Source organism: Anas platyrhynchos, chromosome Z (assembly GCF_047663525.1).
Source record: "Anas platyrhynchos isolate ZD024472 breed Pekin duck chromosome Z, IASCAAS_PekinDuck_T2T, whole genome shotgun sequence".
NCBI classification, from domain to species: domain Eukaryota; kingdom Metazoa; phylum Chordata; class Aves; order Anseriformes; family Anatidae; genus Anas; species Anas platyrhynchos.
In genome coordinates, this window is record NC_092621.1 from 1,495,145 (window position 1) to 1,521,656 (window position 26,512).

At 42.5% G+C, this 26,512-nt stretch overlaps 1 protein-coding gene across 2 annotated transcripts in view; it reads right to left on the reverse strand.

The window, feature by feature from the left end:
• Positions 1–26,512, reverse strand: part of DCC (DCC netrin 1 receptor) — a 350,318-nt gene that overhangs the window by 43,364 nt on the left and 280,442 nt on the right. For both annotated transcript variants that reach the window (XM_072031260.1, XM_027446519.3), the window contains 5 exons: positions 24,687–24,797; positions 20,418–20,612; positions 7,426–7,521; positions 3,905–4,143; positions 307–445 (listed from right to left, as the gene is read on the reverse strand). In XM_072031260.1, the coding sequence (XP_071887361.1) occupies positions 307–445; positions 3,905–4,143; positions 7,426–7,521; positions 20,418–20,612; positions 24,687–24,797 (780 nt within the window). The remainder of the gene's footprint in view (positions 1–306; positions 446–3,904; positions 4,144–7,425; positions 7,522–20,417; positions 20,613–24,686; positions 24,798–26,512) is intronic.

Genomic DNA, 26,512 nt, shown 5'->3' on the forward strand with positions numbered 1-26,512 from the left:
ATGTTCCAAACTTATTCTCACCTGATCTTAGGTTTCTTTGAAAAGTGGGAAGTGTTTTAAATCATAAAAGTCGCCGATAATCTTTGTATTATGGGGCAAAATATTAGACACGGGTACTATCATCTGAACTTCTTGCAATGACACCGAGTCACTCAGTGGAATGACTGCTCTGCTTTGCTACCCATGAAAAAAAAAATGAAGAAACGCAGTGAATTTTGTAGGTACACTGAACTTGGACAGGGCTTTTGAGGGCGTATAAATGAAAGGAAAAAAAATTGAAAGCCCTTTCAGGAGCTCCTGCCGTACCTGCTTCGTAGGTGGTGGCGTGGGCAGTCATGCTCCAGGTGCTGGACCTCCGCCCTTTGGTGACCATGACCGAGAATTCGTACATGGTGTTAGGCTTCAGGCCGATGACGGTGTGACTCAGGGCTGTCGTATCTGCTGACTGCAAAGAGACGGAGCAAACGACGTCTTTAAAGCAACTCTCATTGCTGGTAGCTAAGCAAAACATGAATTACAATGGATTCTTTTTTTTTTTTTCCCGAGCAAAATAGCTCTGTTGCTACTGCATACCTTAATGGGAGTATTTTTAGGACCATAAATATGATACTAAACTTTCTGCCTATAATTTAAGCAGTTAAATAAATTATTGTGATGCTTCCTCTCTTTCTTTTCCCAGACAAAGCAATTTGCAATGCTTTTTTTTTTTTTTTTTCAAATGCAAATTGAAAGCTAACGCTGTGTCCTTCATCTATGCCCATATGAGGAAAAAAATAGGAACATTTCCACGACTTAATCATTCATTTCCAGCCTCTTTGATGTGTTCCTTCCAAAAAAGAAAGAGGAAAAAAAAGTTTTTTAATATCTACTGATTTGTAGTGGAGGCTCGGAAAGCATTTTTACCACTTGAATGGACCTGACTAAGGGTTCCCAGGTACCGTGGGGAACGCATATTTATAATATCAAGAGGACCCTTGCATAAAGATTAATTTTTACGTTCATAAAACCCACTTTTGTTTGGTTAGATGCAGTATTTTCATGCATTAGGTTATATTTGAATGATATGACTGGCCTGCCTCACTGTGATATGTTCTGAACAACTAAACGTTGATGTCGATGTGAATATTATATTGTTCATTTCTACCTGATTGATTTAGCTTTTTCCCCTCAGCGTGCAGTAAGGACCAATTTGAGCCAAACTGCACCGCTATCAAAGGAGACAAGTGAGGAGAATATTATAGGACGTACGGTGGCAAGTGAAGAAAATCAATTCCCACCTCTTTCAAGCTCCAGAGCCTGGTGTGCAGTCCTCGAGCGTCAACAATTTACAGTACAGCGAGTTACAGGTGCATGTTTTTAGATGTTTATACACCTATGGACCTCAAATTTACTGATTAAGACAACCTAGGAATGCCTTTGCATCAGAAAACCACCTTGCTGTTGACATCTGAGCAGCAGCTGATCTTGCTGGCAGACCTCAGCTACGGCACTCTGCTGCTAATCGCCAAATCGGATGTTTCCAAAATAAATTGACCTTCGCTAACGATGCTGCAGCGAGTTTCTGGGATGCTGCAAAATAAAGTACTAATATTTAAGGGGAAAGTGGGAAAAATGTACATTGAGGAATGCCCTACGTCTGCCTGCATGGCAGGCTGGTTTAGCACATGTGCTCTGCCAGATGTTTTGCGTGCTATTTAATAGGAAGACTAATTGCAATACCAGATTTTATCATCCTCATACTCAATTAAAATCCCCAGTCCTTGGAAATCAGCAGTTTTGCAACTTCTTCGTGGGAAGGGCTTAATCCAGCAGAGAATCCCCTTCTATAAGACCTGCTGAAGCAAAGACTGTACTAATACAGTCAAAAACTACTTAGCCAAACTACTCAGCTACTTGCCAAAGATGGCAAAATCGAGCTGCTAGAGTTTACAAAAATGATTCTTCAGCTAAAAGCTGGATTGCAATAAAGGGAAGAATAATTTCCCCCTCCAGGGAAGATTTTGGAAGAAACGATTTATGACATAAAATGCTGTTCAGCATCACTGAGGGTAACTAATTCTGATAACACTATAAAAGTGCTCTGACAATAAACACGACCAGGAAAAAAAAATCACACAGAGAAAACTGTAGGAGTTGTACCCATTGCTGGACAAAATAATCTTTCCTGGAACACAGCCATGTTGGGTTCTTTTTTTGGGAAAAGCAAGTTATTTGTCTCCAGCTGAGAGTTTTTCTTTGGATATTTCACTCGGTGCTAACTATTAGCGTTTCGGTACTCCTCTGAACTTAATATCACATTGAGATGAAGGCGGCATAACTGGAAAAAGTGCCTTAGCAATTCCATGCTCTGCCTTTTTGGGATGGTTTGTACAAAGTAAAGTTGGCGGGGCAAAGTTGAAATTTATAAATTTCAATGGAAAAGGTTAAAACCTTCTTTACACTACATTTGGTACACATTTTTTGAAGTGACGGAAGCTTTTAATGGGCAAATTTGAAAAGAATTGCATATTCAGTACCAACACATCGGCAAATGGGATCTTTTTGTGAGCCTGATCTGAAGCCCTTTGAAAAAAAATGGAAGGTTTCCCCACTGTTTTCAAAGAACATAATGGGCTTTATCTCGTTTGAAAGCAGAAGGAGACTTCATTTTTGCTCCTCTCCTCTTCAGCCACCCCCGTGGTTTAGAAGAAAGCTTGGACAACTCTGGGCCAAGGGTTTTTTTTGGCACCCATCATTTCCCACAGCTGAGCACATGCATTGTGAAATGAGGGAAAATGCATCGTTTTGGCATCTTGAATTACAAAAGAGCTTGTTACGACCACATGAGCCTATAAAATGATGGTTATAAGCGGGTCTCATCATTAAAAGGGATTGAAGGTATGGCCTTTTTTTTTTTTTTTTTTTTTACTATCATTCCTATTTTTTCTAAAAGTTATCCGAGAAAGATCTTGAGATTGGAGTCCACGAGTTGTGTGCGTACCCTGAACCAATGCACAGAGCCATCCTTGGGATTTTGGAAAAGCCAGCCTGCATTTGGACAAATAATTCAGGCAATAATCGGAGGCTGTACAGAACATCCCCCGTTCTACAGGCCTAATAAAAACAACTTACGTGAGGTTGATTTTGGTAGGACACAGCAGTAAAAAATGGGGCATCCACTTGCAGTATGAAAATATATTCATAGCAAACTCGCTATGGATCAAAACGATCCTCTAAGCAAGAGGAGATAACCATTATAGTAGGGTATGGGACGAAGGACACGCTTATTATGGGGAAGGTGGATGTTATACGAGGTGCAATATATAAGCTGACAATAGTGTGTGGAAAGGAAAAGCGAGCAAACAGAACAACCCAAAGTCTGTGCTTCTTGCTTTCCATTCCCGGTGTCTCTGTATCTCTTTGCTAAACTGCACCTCTTTTGGTAGTGTTTTCATTAGGACCGGGAAATAAATCCTCGTACAGAAAGTAGCACACCTCTGCTGCCGCCGTATCCGTTCAGACTGAGAAGTTTTCCTGTAAAGAAATCTCCAGTTTTGATGTTTGGGGATATGGGTGGAATTGCCATACAGGGTGGGAGGTGTCGCAATTGGTATTTTTTTTATATTTTTTTATATTCACGCTACTCTACCGTGCTATCACACCTACGGCTAATTTATACCTGGTCGGTAAAGATTCAAGATCACAACTCTCATCAATTAGCACGTCGAATTAATATATGCTATTTTCATCCACCTAAATCCGCGGGTTTTGAGCAAGCAGTAGTTACTCATGCAAATCTCCTTTTGATTGAAAGGGGAATCTTGGTTGAGGAAAGCTCGTAAAAAAAAAACCAATTCCGAGTCTCTGCAAATAAAATGCGAACGGATGAAACGGTTCCCGAATTGGTAACGTGCTAAAACTTCACCTTGTATTTAGCATTCGTAGAGTAGCTGGTTCTCCATCGGACCGTGTAGAAGCGGACCTCCGTCGTCTTTTGGTTCTTCGGGACAGAGTTGTCTGCCCAGATGACCCTCACCGCGTCGTGGGTCAGCGCAACAGCCTGCACACCTACTGGTGGGAGCATGGGGGTGGAGATATCTGGGACTGACGTGGGGAAATCATCAAGCAAAGGATAAAAATCAACTTCTAATGGATCGATGGGGTCTGGGTCCATACAGCACCAAATGAGCATTCCAAAATAAATGGATAGGTAAGTTAAACGGAAAATAAAATGAAATAAATAAAATAAAGTGAAACCAAACACGAACAAGCCAGCAAGGGGCACACAGCACGATGGGTTAAATGCATGGCATTAATGAGGAGGAGGGACATGAGGAGAACAGAAAGAGAAGCATTAAAGCAACATGAAAACGCAGCAGCAACGTTTCAGTTACATGACTCTCACAAAACCCAGCGGTAACAGCAATTTTTCACCATTTGTTTAAGCACTTCCACGCACGCTGTGTTTTCTTCGCATGAGATTAAGACAACGAGCAGCCTCTTTTTGCCCACTGATTTACATTTTTCTTAAAAAACTGAATCATGTGACGATAGATTCTTGGAAACACCTCCAAAGCGGAGTGTCGTCTACAAACCTGATTTATAGACACGACTTCATCTCACGTGCGTAGGAGCTACCTACGTTTTTCCTCCTTGGCTGCCTCTTTCAGGCTCTTTTGTTGTGTTAGGCTCTTGAAGGGAACGTGGTCTACGTTGGTTCAATGTTTTTTAGGCAAAACGGAACATCCTAATTCCACTGCTGAAGCGAAGATCTTGGAGTTGTTGGTTTAATACCGCTGTAAAAATGCCAACATCCCTTCCTTTTGGGGCTCCCACGGGAGCTACAGACCATCCCTCCTCACCCTACACATGTCCATCCTTGCCCAAGTGCCAGGTTTAAGCACCTGTGGACATCTTCAGGCCTTTCTTTTTCACCTGTATGCTTCATTATTTAACAGCCGTGATTTTCCTAAATATCATTTCAAACGGCAGTGGGTAAAACACAGCACACACACAAAAAAAAAAAGGCTGTATTTTTTTTTCCCCCTAAAAATAATGTGCTAATTAATTAATCAAAGTATAAGTGACTCTTAGTATTTCCTCCCTGACAATTGCTACAGTTTGTCTGCTCCATGTGCATTTCCAGCTCCTGCCACCCTTTGATCACTTGTGTTTTATGATTTTGTGATTTATTATTCACAACTTCGGGATGCCACAGCCTTTGGAAGGAAAAACAGAGGAGACAAGGATGTTTAAAATGTATGATAAGCCATTAGTTCAACCTGCTGCTTTTGTAGCTTCTTTCATCAAAAGCTTCTTGATAAGAAGCAGGCACTGAAGGAAACGAAACAATCTGGTGTTGTGTGATCCAAACCCCAAGCCCATGCTCCACGAGGGCAGAAATGGGCAGCTGAACCTTTTTTTAAATTTTATTTTATTTTTTTTGTCCAGTCTCAGCGAATTGAGCTTCTCTAAGGTTGAAAGCGAACAGTTTCTTTGTCTGACTTGAAGTTTTCCAAAGGCAAATTTTGTAAGGTGAGCAGTTTTTGTTCCCATGTTGTGTTATTTTTTTTTTTTCATGATGTGACTGGTGCCGAGTTCCTATTTTAGCAAATCCTGCACTTCCTTTCTCCTCTCAATACTGAAAACTTAAAGGCTGTTGTAGAGGAGATTATGAAAAGAGGCTGGCTTTAGCAAAAAAAAAATGGTCAGACTCAATCAAAATAATTTGGTTGTTGAAACATGTCATCACTGACCTGAGGAGGAGGGAAATATCTGTAATCCACTGGGGCTGAAAATAGGTCCCTAAATACTTCCCCCGTTTTCCACCGAAGTTTCATTCGCTTGTATTTACGCACGGACATCTGGCGTTTGGAAATTGCAATCTCTGGACGGAAAATAGTTTCTCCCTCTCTTTGGAGATTTGATTTGTGAATATTACACGTTACGTAAGTCGGGCAGACCCCGAGGTACGTGCACGCATGGTAAGTGGACACTCAAACACATGGGTCTTGGCTCTTGCTTGCACCCTCCTGTGCTTTCCTGCTTTGCTGGAAGCAAAACTTTTGAAGATGCTCTTCCACAAGTCGCCCAGGTTCCCAAGGGTTTTATCTGCCCAGCAGGAGGCTCAGGTATGAGATGTGCCCAGTGATGAGAGTAGCTCCTCAAAGAGGATCATCGCAGATAACCCAAGCCTGAATTACCTTTTTTACACCTGGATATCCTTGAATTTACAAGAGGTTACGCACACACATGAAATCAAACCCCACCGGCCAGATGGGTCATTTGTAAATGGAGTCAGACAAGGAACGAGAAAACTTAAAAATTAAAGTCTCTGTGGACCCCGAGGCAAACTCACTGGAAAGAAGATGTTACAAGACACGTGTTGTTGGCATGCTCAGCAAGAATGACCTCTGTAGATTCCAGACAAGAAGCGAAATTAATAATTTTGAGCCAGAAGCTCCCTGACACTTACTATATCAAAGCCATTTTTATGGTTACCCTCGATTTTATAATGAATCACTTTTTTTTTTTTTTTTTTTTTTCTTTCCAAGATTTCTTATGGGAATACTTCACAAAACTGCCTGCTGGAAGCCGTTTTTCCTTGCAGAGCCACCGAGCAGCCATTTGGGTTCCTTCTTCCTCGCGGCACACCCACGCCAGCGTCAGTGACCGGGTTGCTCTCAGTGACACTGCTCCCCTTCCAGGCAGCTCTGAACACCGCGGGTGGGCCACGAGAAAAATAAAAACACCAAATGACGGTGTCAATCCAGAGGAAAAACACTTTTTTTTTTTTTTCCTTGATTCTGTTCTTTTAATTATTATTATTATTATTTTTCCCTGTGGATAAAACCCACGAGGCAGTCCAGAAGTTGTACAAAGCAGTTCTGCTCCTGTAATTTTGTTATTGTCCCAACATCGTAATTGTGAATAGAGCTGCCTAAAAGCACTCTGCTCAGCTACTGCTGGGAAATTCCTTCTGTGAGCCTTGTCCTGTCCTGTAAATCAGCATCTTCACCTTTTCTAACCCCTTTGCTTCTGTAAATGTGCATGATAGGAATGTGCTTGTTTTGTGTTATCTTTTAACTAATTCATTTTCACTTGAACTACTTTAAGGAGGAAGGAAACAAAAGCAATTCCATCCGGGCTGAATTCAGCACAGCAACCCCTCTCTCTCCGTTTCCAAAAGCTTTGGGAGTCATGCTTCTCCCAGGCCAAACCGTACCAAAGAGCAAGCACTTGTGAGCATCCCATTAAAAACACAGAGCCAATTTCTGGGAAGGGTAAATAATTCATTCTGTCCGTGTCATTACGATAAAGAAGAAAACGAAGCTGATTTGTTCTAGCAGGGATTTGGAGGTCGCAGAGCTCTTTTTTTCCCGTTGCCTTGCCCCAAATCGTTTTGCCTATTGCGGAATTTGCTGCGGAGCAAATTTCCCGACTCACCTGTCATCGACCTGGTGGTGGCACTTTCGTACAGAGGCACTCCTTCGCCGGCGTTGTTAAAGGCCTTCAAGGAGATCACGTAGTGGGAGCTCGGCTCTGCAGGAGAAAACAGATAAAGCAAAACAAAACACACGCTGTTAAAGTCAGGGCTGGCAGGCAGGACGGACGAGCGCTTTCCTGAAAAAGAAGAAAAAAAAGACAACAAAGTTAAGCCAACGTCTGTGCGAGAGAAAGATGGGACCCGCAGTGAGCGTGCCGGTCAGAAACAGCTCAGAAATTGCCATTTTACCACTTTTTATCTTACCGGGAACCCCCCAGTCTATGCTGTGGACGGGAGGGGTTTAACACACGGATCAATTTTGGGGCGCGCTGTGAAATGAGCAGCTCAGGTCCGCGTTGCTTCTGGATACAATTTCCTAAGGAAAACAAGACTATCTCTTTTCCTTTTTCCATGCAAATTGCTTCATCCCTCTTTCTATTTTTTTTCCTAGAGAAGTTAATTCTAGCTGTGCAAAAGACAATTACGGAAGATATCAGCCCGAATACATCGGGCTCTCCAACACCTGCCAAACAGGGCACCTGCCTTCACCGAGTCCTTTACTGGAAAAGAAGAAATATTTGGTACGTGAGGAGGCATTTATTAATGTGACATCGCAAAAGCCCTGCTGCAGAATTACATATTTCATCTGCATTAACGCCAAACAAGCCCAGTGTGATTAATATTATTACAGCGCACCTGAAATGAGTAAATAATCTTTAAGCACTTACTGCATATTGTTACTAATGTCTTTCCCACCCACGTATTTTGTACTTAATTTAATGGCCAGCAGAAACAGTGACATACTCACTTAATATTCAGGCGGCTTCGTTGCTTCTGTCAGGAAAGAACTAAACTTTACAAAATGCCAAACAAATGACGGGTGCATTAATAAATCCTCGCGCTAAGTATCGTATGGGTATGAATTCAGTTCGGGTTCCCTGCAATATCATTAGTCACGAGGAAATTATTTTGCATTCACGGAGACGGAGTATATATATATTTTCATACGGTTTCCACTCCGTATTAGCATCCTGCTTTTAATTTCTGATTTAAGTGGTGCAACTCTGCGGGCTCTGCATGAAGATTTATTTATTGCAACACGCCGAGATTATTTGCTGAGCGTTTAATAACATCACATTCGGTTGTTTCTGCGTAAGAAAAAGCATTTCATATGGTCAGTCTAGACAGATGTGGTCACTATCAGTCTTCCTTCTGTCCCTGACCCAACTTCTGTGCCTATTTAGGAGTTTCGAAAGCCGTCGGGCAGAGTCACACAAGTGGTTAGCACGGACCATTCACTATCGTATACTTTGGTGAATGTAGGGAAGGACGCCAAAAGATGAAGCTTTAGGAGTTGGAGATGTCCCAGGTATTTGCTGGCATTTGCTACAGCAAGGAAAATTTTGCACCGTAGTTTTTTTTCTAACTACTTGGTAACCTTTATAATAAATGTGCCTCACCACGGTCCTATCCATTTCCTATTTTCATACCAATTTTATGGAAGCCGTCAGCTCTCTGAAGAGCACATATGACAACAGACAATGGAATTAATCTTATTTTTTGCAGCTTTCTCCAAGTTCGACACGTTAGGGCTGGTCCTATAGGAATCAAAGAGGCAAGCACCTCTGAAGGACAATGCTAAGAGAAGAATTTCGGTAAGATCGGATGAATCAGCCTCTACGGGTTGGTATACATCTCCACTGATTATGTTGAGAGCACAGACATCTGGACTTCATTTGGCTTAAATTTTAAATAATGAGCCATTAGTCGGAAACGCGTGTCACCTTGAACATCGATGGTTTCAGTGTGAAAAATTGCTCGTGAAACCTGATTCGAGAAATTACTGTCAAAACCCCCCAAACATGTAACTGTCACGTTTAATCAAAAGACGTCGTGAATTCCCGATAATGAAGAAGCAAAAGGAGTGACTTATGGCTAATTTGATGATGACAGATGTACTCACGCAAATTGACAAACTGGGTGGAAAACTGTGATAAATTCCTGGAAAATTTTAAAATAAAGACCCTATAGCACATCCTTCATTACAATTACCTGAACAGCACAATATATAGTCCATCAAACGTTATCAGTGGAACAGACTGACATTTGATATATGTTTATAACCAGGTTGGCTAAGGTTACATCTGCAAAAACGAGCTCAGATTGGGACGAGGATGCAATCTGCGGCTTTCTGTTAAAAAACATGAAAAATTCAGGTGGCTAATTTGAGCTGCTGCTAACTGGAGCAATAAATAATTGCACGAGTCTCTTCTTAGAGAAGAGGGAAAAAAAGGCAATTTGCTATGGCACAGGGTTTGAACACAGTATTAGAGTTTGTTGTTTCATCCAATACAACCCAAAAAAAAGTGAAAAAGCATTAGTATTATCACATAGAAAGTTGCTTTTTGAACAGCATTATATATTTGTCATACTTACGGGGTCATTCTGATGCTCTCTGGAAAAGTGCCCCTGACTGGAATGGGAGTTCAAATGAGGAAAGGTTTTGAGTATAAACCTACTAACAAGAGCAGCAGCTAATGGAACAGAAAGGCTGCTGGCACTCCTGGCAGCTACAACGCCAAAGAAACGATGACAGAGAAGGGCTCTAGAGATGATAATTGCACGAATCTCAGAATAAATTCGCATTTTGTTCTCAACTGGTTCTTATTCATTGCAGTGGGGAATGCAACCGAGTAACAATGCTACTACCATTTGTATTAGCTATTCTGGAGCAGGAGAAGGAGAGAATTATATGCTTTTTTTTTTTTTTTCCTAGCACATGAAATCTCTTCTTGCCTTTGAAGGAACAGAGCGAAGAATTCAGCTTTAATCAGAGCATCAGGAAAGGATCCATCATGTCAATGTTGGTGCGGAACATGCTCTGCAAATAAAGCTGTGTTGTGCAGTTCAACTTTAAAAAGAAAAAGGCAAAAGAAGCCCAAACTAAGCATGAACAAAATCAATTTCTTCTGATGGATGTTGCTAGTGGAAAGAACATAATCAACGACTAGCAACCTGCTGAAGATGCCGCCGTTATTTTCTTCTTAAAGAAGAGAAAATTGCGACATCTCTGCATCCATGACACGGGGTCTTTTGACAAATGTTTTTACGTGGAATTTAATTTTCTCTTTAAACTATAAATATAAAGTGAACGTTTGATAACCAGACGTGAACTCTTTGCCAGGAAAACACCATGCCTTGAACTACGGTGTTGTGAAGAGGGCAGTGCACTCGGCTGCTTTTCCAGATCGGCTCCTTTATCTCTCAAATAAAAATTCATTCTCCGTTCTCCCCATTCCCCATTATAACAATTACCTGACACGAGGGACCGGCAGAGTGCTCTGCAGATTAGTATCCTGGGAGAGCTGAAGCTCAGGCAGAGTCTCCTGATCGTCGTGAAGACGTTGCTCATCCCATCACACCACTTAGAAGTGCTGCCTTGCGCTGAACAACAGCTGAAGTCCTTCTAATTTAATGGAGCCGATAAAAGAACAATAAAGGTTACTTAGATGTTCAATAATCTTCTCCCAACACCTTTGTCAGCGTCTTTCGTGATCCATACAGAGAGGGAGGCACGAAGGGAAGTAGCAATTCATTTCGATCTGCTCCCTTTTACTCCGCTCGAGCATCAGGATGAACCCATGAATATAGTGGAATAACATCCTTATGGTGCCAGAGCTTGCTTAAGAAGAAAACCACCACCTTCTGCTTTTTTATTTTATTTTATTTTATTTTTTTATTTCCATTACTAAGCTGGTTTTAACTGTAGGCTACAGGAAGCTCCCCTTGGGATGGCTGAGCCAGTAGGAAGGGATCCATCGCGAGAAACAGCTGTAGGCTCCCCGTAGACAAAGTGGAAACAAAGATATCGTGTCCAAACAGATGGGGTCTGACAATACCCTGTAGTACGGGGACAAAAAGGGGGTTGTACCAAGAGGAATTCCTGTAAATTATTGGGAAAAAAAAAATATATATATATGTAAGGGTTGTTGAGAAGTGAGGCGGTGGTCTAGATGAGGTTGAAAGCAGAGTAACTCCTGCAGGAATTGCCCTTCGGAAAGAGAAAAGGTCTTCAAGAGGATTACATCCATGCCCTGGTTGTCATGTCACTGCCACTGGTGCTGAGCAACCCTCCAAGGGGCAGTCATTCCAAATTATCTCGAGAAGCAAGCGAAGATCGGCCTAATTTACTCCTGTCTGGGTTTGCAAAAACATCGCGCTCGGGAATCAATAGTACCAGTATCAGCTCCAAGACCTGGTAACACTCGCTTATTGCCAGGAAAAGGTAATCTGTCGATAGGACAAATGTCAAATTGAAGGATAAACTCTGCACGCCAGGGCTATTGGATTCCAGGAAACCGAGAGGGAAAAGTGCTGCCAACATCACAGCCAGAGACAGTGCTGTTTTTCTCTAACCTCAACCCAAAAGATATTTGGCCTCTTCTGTGCAGAAATTACCCTCAAGCAATGCATTACACCATCTTCCAGAAAAAGAGAGGTGCCTTGAGTCTCATTTTGCAAATATCCTTGGGTTTCTAACGCACCCAATGGCCAGTAGATTCAATCCCGTTAAAAGAAACCGTCAGGAAGATGTATTCCACTTCTTGGACAACATACAATTCCCCTTGAGAGCAACGCTTGGGAGCAGATTTTAGCACAAGCTAGGGAAATTACATCCATCCTTTAAAAAAAAATAAATCTTTAAATCATCTTAGCAGTCTTTAATGGTATTAATAAATTTAAGTGTTCCACTAGAATAGACTCTCATGGTGACGATCTCCAAAGGGCTCTCTTCTATGCCGTCTGCTAGAGCAAAATAGTTTTGTTTTATTCCTTCTGTAGGACAGCAACAGCTTCATTTCGGTGGTGGATGAGGAGCTACCCCTCCGATATCACTTTGAGGACTGTGTCAGGTCATTTGGAAAGGAGTTACCATCAGAAAGGCTAAAATGGATAATAAAGAGCTTGTGTATTGCCTTCAATAAAACAAGAGCCCTACCAGTGAGTTATCTCCTTTATAGCACAACAGAATTGGTCTGGATTTTCGTCTTCTGGTAAACTGAGCAATCCATAAAAATAGAGAAAAACTTTGTTTGGGGGAGCCTGGGCGTTTACAGATGCTCGGGCTCATTCGGGAAACATTTAACTTCGAAAACACCAGGGAAAGTGTTTAATGGAGCACGGAGAATTTATAATGAGAATCTGTTAAGTGCTTTTATTTGAACGCAGTTCAGGAGACGCACCACAAATCCATATTTACGGTTGTTTTGAAGAAGTCACCTAGTCATACATTATGCCCGCTTCCTGATTTCGCTTGTGAGCGCTGTCCTGTGTGCATTATAACAAAGTGTGCAGGGTTTTTTTTTCAAAGCAAAGGCTGTAATTTGAGCATGCTTAGAAATAGGTCTTGTCTCCTGTGGAGATGTGAACCTTTACAACCCCCACGGTGCGTTGCAAGCTCAGTGCATTCAGTGTCGGTGCGGATGCTGAACAACGAAAAAAAATCCCAATGCGTATCCCAGACATTTGTTATTGACGTTACAAATGCAGGCGGACTCGGGGAAGGTGAAGTAGTGTAGCAGAAAATGAAGTGTAAGACATATGGAGAAATGAATAAAAAATGAACGGCCGTGACTCCAGATGCCTTCTGACACCAGAGGAAACGCCATTAATGCACCAGGCGGGTTAACCAGGGGGTGGGCAAGATTTCTTCAGGCACCCAGACACAAAAAAATAACAATGAAAGTTGCACTGGGAGGAGAGGTTTGTTTTCCTTGCAACAAATAAGTCTTTAGTCCAAGAAATGTGGATCTATGAATCTGGGTCACTTGGCTGGTTTCTTCTCCTTGGCATCCCCTGATGATACCAGTAATGCTCAAGAAGACAAGGTTCAGCGTTGTATCTGTCCTTGTTCATGAAAACTGAGATTGTAACAAAGATTTTGGTTTTTTATTTCCTTTTCTGTTGATAAATGAATATAAACAAAAGGTTATTTTTGGCTATTTGTATAATTTCTATTCCAATTTGGCACGAAGAGTTGTTCTTAAGCTTTGCGCTCTTTCCCAACCATAAGTAGAAACAGAGAGCTTATTCCAGCGTTATTTTATACAGAATATTCAATTCCATCTACTGTTAATGGGCCCTAAACATTTTGTCAGGGAAGCCAGTTTAGCTATTTATTATAACTGGAGGATGACGGCGTAAATAAACCAAAATACCTTGAGGAAAGTCAGCCGAAGCAGAAGAGTGGATGCCTACACGGAGGTAGATGGCTGCAATTCACTTGTGCCCAGAGGATTAACTTGAGGATGCTCTTAAAATCTATACAATTTGTGATTTGGGGGAGTTATGTCAGATCTGTGTGTAATGTAAATAGAGCACGGATCTCAAAGCGACCCTTTTGCTCGCCAGTAATTTCTGGCAAAGCAAAACAAAGGCAGGGAGGAGTGAGAGCAAATTGATGCATGAAGTATTTGGGTAAATGGCAGGATTCCTTAAACGACAGTCGGTTTTGAAAGGCAAGAAAGAAAATGAACAGTCCCCGGAGTCTCAAAGTGCCTTTCCTTGTTAGTGTTGTGTTTTAATGCAAGCTATGAGGGAAACAGGGAGATGCACAAAATTTAACAGATTTTTGTTTGATTTTCACCACTCCATTTTGTATTAAAAAATGCGAAGGGAAGAAAACAACCCCAAACTACATTAAAAAGCTTTTTTGTTCCCTTTCATGTCTTTGTTATAATCCGCAACTGTCATCTGCAAAGATTAAAGAAAATGAAGAACCTTCTTTTTTTCCCTTTCCAATAAACCCAAATGCTTTTTTTGTTGCCTTGCCTATGCATGAGGGTCAGATTTAATCTGATCTGCCCTTAAAATGAAGGTGGATTTGACGGAATCCTTAGTATCCCTACCAATATGTTTGTTAAAATAGAAAATTTAGATCTAAGAGCTTTGTTTTCATTTCTTGTGCTTTGCAATTGTTGGGTTGCGGGGTTTGGGGTTTTGTAGGTTAGATGAATGTGGCAGACTAGGGATTGTGATGGTTTTATTCTCAGCACCCGATGTGAACTAGGCTTGGAGGACAAGGGCATATCAGCGTGTCCACCCGTGTCCCTTCGTGTTGCCACCACCATGGGACGTGGGGTGACGAGGACATCCCATCATCGGGGAGCTGCTGGGAGCCAGTGTGCCGGCACAGGCTGGGAAACGACGCCTATGAGAGATAGGAAAGTGCACTATAAAACGACTTCTCCGCGTGAGTTTTTATGAAGTTCATATTATTTATACGGCAGCTCTAATTCTCCAAACTACTAATTAAGCAGAAATTGCTCCCATCCATTAAATTTGCTCTTCGGAGCTTAAAAATTTCAGATGTGCGTAGCTCCGGGCTTTATGGGAGGAGAGGGAGGAACTTTTCCAAAGTCTTTGCTAGACGTGCTGTACATTCTGCACTTTGCTTTCATTGCTGGGCCGGGAGGATCAAAGGTTCAAGTTAAAAAGGGCCCTGGAAATAAGACTTCAAGATGTGCGCGCTCCAGCTTCCCAATCAAACTCTTTCAAGAGGGTGCATATGAATTCCTGCACGCTCGGGGAGATCAATGGCGCTTTTTCTTAGGTCACAGAAAGGCAGCTGTGCTTAAAAACCCTTTATAAAATGATTCTCACATACAGAAGGGGGGAAGGACGGGATGTGCTCTAAGGTAGAAAGTCTACGTTTCTGGAAAACTTGTGAATTTGCTCCTTTCTCATCATATTTTAAGTGGTTGGAATAGCTGTAAAACAGTCATTTTTATACACTTATTCTTGGAAAGGTTTAGGGCATTTTACAGATGGAGTAATGTTATGGATGCCATATGGATACCCTACTCTTAGTAGTAGGATGCTACTAACTAGAGGCTAACTCTCCTGTTTCCATCCAAAGGTTTTTCAAAGCATTTTTACTCTTGGGACATCACAGGCAGAGGCCACCCAGCACAAGGAGGCCAAGGGAGGCTACTTCTATCCATTATCACTGTCATTTATTAAAATATTCCACGGTGAGTTATCAAAACATCCCAGAATGATATAATAACGTTGTCAGCCTATCGGAATATGCTATTCTAAAGTTACCGTGCTTTCTTTTTTCAATATATTAATTAAAAATAGAGCTTTACGACCTACTAAAAGGTTTATGCAAATTATTACAGCTGGTGTTTTGTTTCAGATACTCCGGGCTTTATGTTTGCAGAATCGGGAAATGGAAATCTCCTTGGCATGCCTCTTCCCTTTTCATTTAAGCATTTATTTCATGAGCAAGCTTTAATACAAAGCTCCATGGAGATGAGCCCTGCCGGTTCATTGCTACATGTACCGTCTTCTGAGTTGGATCAGCACAGAAATCGTTACTTCTTACGCGTAAAAGATCAGAATTGGCACCCGTGACTTCTCCAATATCGTTAAAACACCACCATTAATCAGCCAATAACCTTTCCATTTAAAATCGCAAGCAACAAATAAAAAAAAAAAAAAAGTAATGAATAAATAAATGGATGAAGTGGTGCTCTAGAAATGCGTCTCCTCGTTAGAATTATTCATTTGAAAGTCAGTCGGGCACTGATTTTTCTGTCACCGAAAAGGTTGAATAAGAGCAGGGGACGCTTGAAATTTATGAGACCGACATCAAATATCGTTCATACGCTGCAGAAAGAAAACACAACAAATCCTTCACTGACAAAGCTGAAGTCTCTGTGTATTCTTCGATTCTTCTGTGCCCGCGGTGAGTGTGTCTCCCAGGCAATATGACCACTCAGTCATGAGAAAATCACCCTATTTAATTCATTCCAGAGAGAAAGTGTAACCTCTACATACTCGTATTCAAGATGATCATCAGACGGAATAAAGTTCTCAATCACTATTATGAAAGGCTGAGCACTTTTCTTCGTGTTTTTCAAGTGATTTATTCAGCAGCTCAAGTGTGCTACTCAGACAACTGCTCTAACAGCCCGGGTGCAGGCTGAGCCGGTTCGTAGAAAAGTTTTGCTTGATGGAAGTGATCAATTAAGTACCCCAAATATGATGCAAAGCTGGCAGATGAAGTGTGCGTATCAGTGTGATTATCAAGAGGGAAGGAATTAAGAAGGAGGCCACTCCGTAAGCGAGGAGGTCTCCATCCTTCCCTAACGAGGGATCTACTTCAGCAGGTCTCCCGTTGCATCCAAGCCCCGTACTTTCATGCAGAGATTTAAAATTAAAATTGAAATTTAGGATTACGGAGGTGCAGTGAAGTATCTAATAGGATTTCTAAAGGAACTGATAGCTGTCTTCCATCCAAAAGCTCTAAGCACTAGGCGGAACTAGTACTCAGCGTTCTTTGTCAATCATTAGCAGCAGATTGAAGGTGCAAATATATTTGGCATTTCAGAATTAGCTCCAGGATGGATGCATAACCACGCACACCATGGCCAAGTTACAGTTACGGGCGTCTGCAGTTGTCAACGGGGAGAAGAAAGGATGAGAAGATGGAGCTCTTGGGTGGACTGAACCACCCCTGGTGTCGTCTTCTCATGCTTGATGGACTAAAGAAGCAACGTGGACTGATGTGGCTCACCTGAAGTGGAGTAAAATAAATACTCAGAGCAGGCCAGAGAGTTTGTCATTAGTCCTCGTTGATCACAAAGGTCTCGGGAGTGAACGTGGACGTGCCATGGCCACAAGGAAAGCTACCAGCTGACTGTAGAGGAGATGATCGGTCCTTGGCTTGAAGCATGGGCTATGTTTTGTTCCTGATTCTGCCCCAACCTCGCTGTATGATACTAGGAAGTGATTTTGGATTGGAAATAACCACAGAATTTAGCACAACAATTCATACTATAACAAATGACTGTATTTCCAGAAATTTCTAGCAATTGTACTACTAAAAGCAGGTGGCCAACAATGCCCCGCGGCTGCACAAACAAGTTAGGGAAGGGGGGAACAAAACCCATAGAAATATCAGCATTATATATTGAACGAGCAGGGATTGCTACAGCAACCATATCGCAAATCTAGGGCAGGAAGAGGCAGACAAAGAGGGATCACTAAGGCAGGAATTTCCAGGGCAACCACATTGCAAATGCTGGAAGGGGAATAGGGCCGACGAGGCAGTGCCATGGGGGCTGCTAACTTCAGCTTTCAGCACCCGTGTACATCCCACTTGCCAATCTCTCCACTGTAAGATCTTTGGGAAGATATCCAGGTGGTGCTTTTGTGCAGTGCTGAACACCGAGGAAACCAAACAAAACCCCACACAAAGACTGTTGCCAGGAAAAAGAGCGGGGATGCATGTACGAACCCATATCATGGTGCGAGGCGTTTTGCATCCCTGCGTGAGTTTTAACCAGGGAGTTCTTCCCCATCATTTCTCTCAGGTCTACGGGAGATGCTTATGGAAGGAAATTAATGCCTGACACGGACCTGAAATATTTGATTTATGCATGTGTGTGTGTGAAAACGGTGACTGTGAATGCGAGTCGGCCCGGCTTTCTGAAAGGGAGCTGATGGCAGACAAACCTGATTGCTCCTTAATGCAAGCACCTGCCAGTCTAACATATGAATGATACATAGGTTTGCAGAGCGTTTCAAAATTGCATACCGAAATAAAATAAAAAGGACTGCAGTGAACTTTGGGAAGATGCAAAGGTCCATTTTTTTCAGCCACATGCATCATTCGGCTGAAGTGGAGCATCCTCTCCCCCATCTCTGTCTACCAAGACCGAGGAGAGCCAAGAGGAAGCAAACACTAAAAGCCACGAGGATCAAAAGTCTTCAGTGGAGAGAGAAAAACGCAATGAAGTTCATCATTTATTTAGGTATCTAACTTTGTTGTTGCTTTTGCATATCACTTTTAAGATACCGCCTACCTCTCCTGCATAGGTGTCACAGCTGTAACTGGGGAGAGGAGCCAACAAAACCTCTAGGGAGTATTTCTCCTCCCCACCTGCCAGCAGAACATCTTAATTCATAACCTTATTGAAAACAGTATTTTTATTAGGAAAATAATTCCTTCTCGTCATTTCATGTAATTTTTTTGTAATGGTTTCTAATAAAGCCGGTGAATAATGCAGGAAGTGTTGGCAACTGCTCTGATTTTTTAAAAGCTTTCTCTGGGCCCTTGGTCACATCCCTCTGGGGTTCGTTTTCTGTGGATATTTCAATGATGGAATTTAATTAGTGCAATTATTCATGGAAATTGATTTTCAAAGTTGTACATGTGAACGCTCCGAGAAGTTGAATTTAAAATTTGCACGTCGGGATTTGCGACCAAAGTGCTCACGTCCGCAGCCAGTCAGGGACCAGATGCCTGTGACTTGTCTGGACAATGGCAATCAAGTTCCACTGCTCACAGGCTGAATATTTAAATCAAACCAAAAAAAAAAAAGTACAGTGAAAAGATACTTGCCACTTGAATAACTTTCGTAAAACTTCAGGCTGCTGGAGGATTTTCGGCAAAAAAAAAAAAAAAAGCAAAACCAACAGCAACAACAAAAAAATACCTTGATTTTGGTAACCAAATTATTTATAAATAAATGTTTGTTACACTCAACACAGTTCCTTGACACCTGCTAGATCTCCGAGTGCAACTTCTCTAAGTGTATTACTGAAATATCCTCCCTGCCCTGCTGGGCTTTCTATGTATTTCTGCCTGCCAGTGCAGCCAAGAATATTGGAAAACTTTTAATCCACAGAAACAGTTTTAATAAGTGAAATATACCACGAGCTTTCCACAGTGCCGAGTACTGTTAGCCTAGTAGAAGGCTCTTGGATCTGCAAGTGCTTCTTAGCAGACCTTCCACTTGATGGCAGCGGCTATCAGAGGTCTAAGAAGTAAACAAATTCACAAATAGATTTGTATATGGAAAACCAAACTCCAAAGCTTCGTAAAACCCGTGGCATTTCTCCAGCTACTAATCTGGATACTTTCAGGGAGAGTTGACCATCAGGAGCTCCAGCAGACTGGGCTCTGTAGGCATCTCCTCAACCTTTGCCAAAGCACATTGGTCTGGGTAGTTCTCTCCATATAATTTCTTTCTTTTTTTTTCTGTAGATGAATATTTGTGGCTGTTTATGGCTCTCTGCAAATATATTAACCATAAAATACACCACTGAACATAGAGGAAGTGTTTCACGGGGGAACAATTAAAACATTTTATTCCAGTCTATTCCCCGAGTTCCCCCAAGGAAACAGCAGAAACATTGGATGATGCAGTTTCATAAAGTACAAATAGCAAAGGGAAGTGACCCCAGATATCAAAGAGTTTGGGCCTTATAGAATTAAGATAAAAAGCAGAGCTGTGCCCCCCTAATGCACCAAGTTAATGAATATTCCCATAATACCTGATCATCCCAGGATTACGGAGCAGAAAACTTACCGCTTCTCCCTGAAATAAAAACGCTAAAGAAGCAATGACGAGGAAACGATTAAACTTTCAGCCTTCCTTTAAACTTTGAACTGTTTTCCCAGCGCTAGGAGAACGGTCCATCACCAGTGGAAGGATCCAGGTCCCTGCGTATCACGCTCAGAATTCAGATGAACTGTCACAGAGGCTGTGCCATGAATAATGAACAAGCCCCTCTCTTGACACCGTTTTGACAGACACAAAATAGGAGTTTTCGGATTGCCATTCGACTCAAACATGGGGGACCAGCCCGGGGAGAAACATCTTCAGATCCAGCTCTCTGCGCGAGTGGGAGTCGGCATTAGGAGCACGAGACACGACCTACTGAATAAAGTTAGCATTTGAGCAAGGAAATTTGGGATGTTTGAGAGTGTCCAGCGTTTTAAAGGTGAAACCAAACCTGAACTGCGGAGCACAGGCAGCCTAAGAAAACACCATATGGAGGAAGCACCAGTGACAGCCTGAAAATAAACTTACCAGCTAGCATAATCTCAGAGGAAGCTCTTTTTTTTCTGCTACTACGAACGAAAACGATTACTTACCCAAATTTTCAATGGAATAGTAACGTTGTTTATTGTCCACCCGCACGGTCTCAGCGTATGGGCTGCCCACGCCGTAGCCGATGATGTACCCGCGGACGACAATGTTGGGGTTGAGCGGCGGGGTCCAGCTCATGACGATGCTCGTGGTCAAAGGTCTGACGTGGAGAGAGCTTGGCTGGTCAGGAACCTGAGATTCTGGGATTCAAACACAAAGAAACGAATTAACATTCCAAGGAAGTTTTACAATTCACGAGGGTTGAGTTTAAAACGTTCAAATATGAATCAAAAATTTAATTTCAATGAAAACAACAGGCACGCACACACACACAAAACGACCAGATGCCTCGGTTACATGCAGAGCTTACATGCAACTTCATTTCTCAGCTACATCCCTCCCTTCCAAGAGCCCATTTTTAAGAGAATCTCCTAGAGCTTTTCACCTTTAGTATAAATTTACATGTACAAGAGAGATTTGGAACTACACGCACAGGATAACGAAAGATGACCTGCACAAGAACTTCCTATAGGACAACTTTTATCTTCCCTGGTCTATTTGCAGGATCCTGACAGCTCATTGCACGAGTCCTCCTGTGCTCACTCATCATTTAACAAAAAGGTTGACTTTGTTAGCGACGTGCTAGGATATTCTGGCAAGAATTTATCTCTTTGCCGTGAAAACAAGCAGGGGATTTGAACTCTTGGACATGCCTCTCTTATTCTGAAGCCACTTTAAACAACACATTGACATTCCCGACATGAAATAATGGACTGAGATGTTTTATTTGCAGGTATGCTCGGGTAAAATTCATTACTTTAAGTAGCAATTAATCACCTGGAGCCTAGTTGGCAGCCTGTTGCCTTCTCTGAGCCCGATCTTACTTTAAAGGGGAGGTGAATGCCTTTTGTTCGAGTTTACTCACAGCTACCATATCACAAGTCTCCTCAGAGGAGCTGCACAGTAGCTTGTCTTTTTGAGAGCAGAAAGAGACAAGTTACTATTTTCCCCCCAATAAAAAGGCTTGCAATATAATAGCCAAAAGCTCGTAGGCAACAAGGACGGGGTGAGGAAACAGCAAAAACCTTCAAACGGCGTAAACTCCAACAAAAGACACCTCCCGATTGTGAAGCATTCCCACTGTAAACCTTGGAAAAGGCAATAAAAAGGAAGAATTAACTCTTTGCAATAACGTGTGTGCGTCCTTGGTGCTTTATGTGCCTTCAGGTGACTGCTGATGAAGGCTTTAGGGGAGCCTGAAAACCTGGTGGATCTTCAGGAGGTCTCCTTAGTACGTTACCAGTCCGAAACACCCAGCCCCTTTAGAAAGCCTTTGCCTTCAACTTCTTAACCTTGCAAAGCACGGATCTCGGTTAAAGGTTGACGAAAAGCTCACTGCGACGTAGCTACTCACAAAAAGAAGAAACTCTGAGTGTCCCCGTGAGTCGGGTAGAGATGCCATTTACCCCCCAAGTCCGTTCCCAAACTTTGTTTCAGTGCAGAACCAAAAGTTACTGAACAGAGCTGGTTGCAAAGCAAGCGACGGAAGCGAGCCCCGAGGATAAAAATATTAATTTAAGGCCTTGAAATGAAAAGTTAAGGTAAAGTCGCAATACTGCAATTCCTTGAGGATCCTGAAAGTAGGAATTCCCAGGCAACAAACGACATCAAATTATTCAAAGGACCTACAAATGATATTTTGTCCATCGGACGCGGTGCAGAGATTTTCACCGCAGCACAGACACCACCACCTAACCCCGGGGTTAAAACCACATCATTCAAACATTCCGTGTTATTTATTTCAAGCTATTAAAATACCCGATTTGTGCATTTCAGAGCAAAATCACGACTTGTGCTTTCCAAAAGCAAAAGGCCATTTCGCTTCTCATCCCCTTCTCGGGACGTAAGCCTCTGAAATGAAGCTGGAGCGAACATTTTGGAACCATTTTTCAAATACTAAAGCTTCATAAACACAAAGCTACTTTTTGAAAACGCATTTTTTTGCTTAATTTTTCTGCATAAATCCTTTTAATTACACTTTAAATAATTTCATTTTAAACCTTTGCTGGAAAAGAGGTGATTTTCTCATTCTGAAACAGTTCCAAACTTTAGAACAACCCAAAGTTGATTCAGAATTAACTTTTTTTTCCCCATAATCAGGTCTTATGTTAGACATAACATGCAGGAAGCACCTTAATCCATCAATTCATCAGGAACATCACCCAGCCTCTGCATGCTTTGCTGATTCAGTGTACCAGCACTCGGATACCCAGGATTAAAAATCCTATAGAAACACGTTTCATATTCCTGCTTTCTTTTTGAGGCTATTTCCTTGCAGTTCTAGGTCAATACAGTTACTTTTGGTTCTTCTGGGCTTCAAGAAATACTTCTGAGAAGTGTTTTTCAGGTCCCATTCTCCTCCTTCAAGTGCCAAATCAGCTCTTCGTCCTAAATCACAAAGGAGCTAAATTTTCTCAGACTTTCCTGGATGTGTATTTTACCAAGTCAGGGTAGTTTTCACCCATCCCGTTTCGTTGAGACGTTTCCCCGATCCCTTTCCAGTACAAATTGCAGCCTGAGAGCAGTCTGGCTTGTCATGCTCTTAAAGCACTAATTTAGAGCTGAAGCTAAACGATATCGCTATCTAATACGGGTAACAGCTTCCATCTGTTCGGTGCAGTAATCAGAAACCAAGCATCATAAACCCATTTTCCTGGAGGATACCTTCACAAAGTTGATCAGAGATTCTCTTGCATCCTTGCTCCCGCTATTTAAATCCGACCCTTTGGGGAACGCGTTGCTTTCAATTTCTATTTTTAGTTTTTTTCTCCTATTTCTTTTTAAAGTACGAAATGCGAGGCTGAAAATAAATATTTAAAACCATCCCAGCTGTCAGCAAAGGCAGGCGAGCTTTCTAGGGAACCTTGAAGGAGCGGCTATGTTTGGATTTCTAATCACTTGAACAAAACACACTAATTAAAACGAATATCCATCGGGAGTTGGCGCCGTTCGCCAGGATGCTGCTCGTCTTCGTGCTGCTGACGCCAAGCAGGCTTCCAGAGAAAGCAGGAGAAGTTTGCAGGAGCTATAACAGCTGAGAAGGACTTGCAGACAGCAAGCTGGGCTCCACCGTTTCCCCTCTAAGCTGCCACTTGCAGGACTTTGTGTAACTACTGCAAAAAGTGGATTTATCCCCAGGGCTTAGAGGAAGATCTCATCACGCACCACGGCAGGTTGTGCTCCGCTGGCACAGGCACAACCCGTCCAGAGGTATTCTTTAAATCGCTGATGAGAAACCACCTGTACGAGCACTCCCGTTTTGCACTCCAGCTGCTCCTGGTCTGCTGTCAAATTGGACACGGGGAAAGGACACGAAGCAGGAATCCTTTTGGGATCGTAAGGAAACCCATCGAGTCAAAAGAAAGCTGCTACCGAGCGCAACGGTGCATTTAAACTAATTATTTATTTATTCTTTCATCCTGCTTGCCTTTGATCCTTTCGAGGCGACTTATTTTGTTGTAAAAATCATAGCAATTTTCACCAGTTTCATTTTCTCTTCATCTCCTTTCTACTGCATCTCCGCTTCTTACGGATTGTAGTTTTGCCATGATTTCCATCTGTCAGCTTCTTTGTTCCATTTTGTTTTGCACTTTGCTTAATTTTTCAGGTAAGACTTTCTCATTACTCTCCTTTTATTCCTCCACTTCTTCAAATCTCCCCATCATTTTTATCTACCCCTTTCATTTCTGTGTTTTCCTTCCCTTTTGTGTCAGCATCTGCACTGATTTACAAAGCCCACGGTTTTCAGGTATCTGCATCTCATCAGCTTTCACTAATTATTCAGCTTCGCTGCCAGCCGGCGTTTCTAAAATCTGCAGATAAAGGCTAAGAAAAAGTATTCAACATATCTCAATATTTGCTTGGAGAATTATTAGGATTGCTGGCATCGTTTTCCTTGGTCCTTTGATTACGTTTATGGTTTATGAAGTTCCAGATCCACTTCACAGCGTTATTTTAAGTGGCCACGATGCTCGGGAGCTACATTTTGGCACAGAATTATGATCCCAAAGGCTGCTGACTCCTTGGTCGAGGTGGTAACAGAGAAACACAGCACAAGACATGAGAGATCCGAGAGCAGAAGAAAACATTTATGGGCAGATGTTTCCAGGTGAGACCCCGGAATGCCACTCCAACCTCATGCTAGAAGACAAGGGCTGTGAAACCCCTCAGCTGGAAAGTTTTTGGAGACAAGAGCTTTTAAGAGATGCATTTACCATCGAGATCATTCTCGGGTGTTTCTGCCGTGTACCAGTCCGAGGGCGGCCCGGTCCCGTTCACCGTCATGGCAGCAACCTGGAAACTGTACTGGCTTCCTTTCTCCAGTCCTGGCAAACAAACAAACAAAAAAAACCACAAATGAAATCGTAAGGAAAGAAGATGAAAACCAAACAATTTGTGACTTTACCCAATGCGTCTCCCAGCCTGGTTGGGGATGGCGCTGCAAGGCGCTGGGGAAAAAAAAAGGATTTTGACCAAAAGGAGAGGTTTTAAAAAATAAATGCGAGCTGCACTGGCCCGTGACTAGGCAGGGCTCTAATTCCCATCCATTGAGCTCCTGGGTACAAAATGAACAAAGTCCAATTAGTGGGAAACTGAAGAATTGTTTTACACAGCGAAGCCACTAATTGCACATTTCGCAAAACCAGCTCTCCCTGCTTTCCAAACGCACAAAACTCCAGCTAACCCTCTCCTTACGCATAAAATATGCAGGCTAGGGGCTAGGTTAGCAACCGAGCAGCGTTTTTAACTTCAGAGCATGCAGTCCAGGAAAAAGAAAAAAAAGAAAACACAACCCTAAATCTTTCCAATATTATGAAATAAGCATGAATTCCCAAACAGATGTTTTCCTTTGTGGTTAAAGCCATCGGAAAACAATCGCTGCAGCACGGCTCGATGCGCCACAGGACCTCCAAGACCCTACGGTGGGGATATACGTTTACCTTTCTGCCTTGCCTATACTGACCGCAAAAAAAAGCACAGGAAAAAAAAAAAAAAATCCATTTAATTGCAGACCTTCTCCAGAGGAGAACGCTCGTAATTAAAACGAGCGCTTTAACATTTAGCTGACGTGACTCTCAAATTGCTAGCAGCTATTCGAGGGCCTGCGTTGTGACTCCAAACTCCTGTGCCGTTGCAGATGTTCTTATTATCCCGCAAAGCACCTGCCTACCAAGCAGGATGGCAGCGAAGATCTAAAGCGTGGCCGTGTTAATATTTAAAAGGCCCGTTTAGAAGAGGCACGCGGCTCTGGCAATCACAAAATATGCATGCAGAAGGTAATAATGAGGCCGGGAGGTATTTTTTAACTGCCTTCCCAAGCCCAAATTGCCACGTTTTGGGAAGCAAAGCGCTTTGTTTTCCACTGCGTGGAGGTGAGTGGTGGATGGGGTAGGTGGGAGGGTTGGGGGCTGTGGTCCCACAGGACTCTGCAGCCCTCCAGACCCAAATTAATTCATGTGAAGGAGCTCGAGGTGTGGGGATCTACCACAACGGAGATTAATGTGCTGTGCTCCCAGCCCAGCAGACAACGGCCGTGACCTCCCGCTGCCTTTCCACCTCGCCAGCCCTGGGGATGGGGAACGTCAGAGGTCTGTGCCTTTGCTCTGGGACTTGGACTTTATTTCTGCTTTATTAGCCAGGAATTTTTTCCTTTCCTACTTGGCTAAAGACCTCGGTATGCGATCTCTCCCCAGAAACTACGAGTTTCTCGTTCAGCTGTTAGTTACCAGCCTCCACAAATCATCCCGCAGGCACCGGGGCCAGCAGCTGAGGTAAGACAACCAAGCTGAGGGTTCAATATTTAACGCCTCCCTCATTAAAAATAAATAAATAAAAAGTTGGGCTTTTGCTTTTTATTTGATCTTGAAACCAAATCCTGCTTTTCCTTCCAAAATGGTAAGCGAACATTTCCATTCTGAAGTACGCGATTCAGAAATAATAATTCTGATTCTCACCGATTGCACTTTATATGTGAAAGGAAACATAAAACAGGTGATTTGGGGTGAAGGCACGGTTATAAAGATGCCACGGACGTTGACAA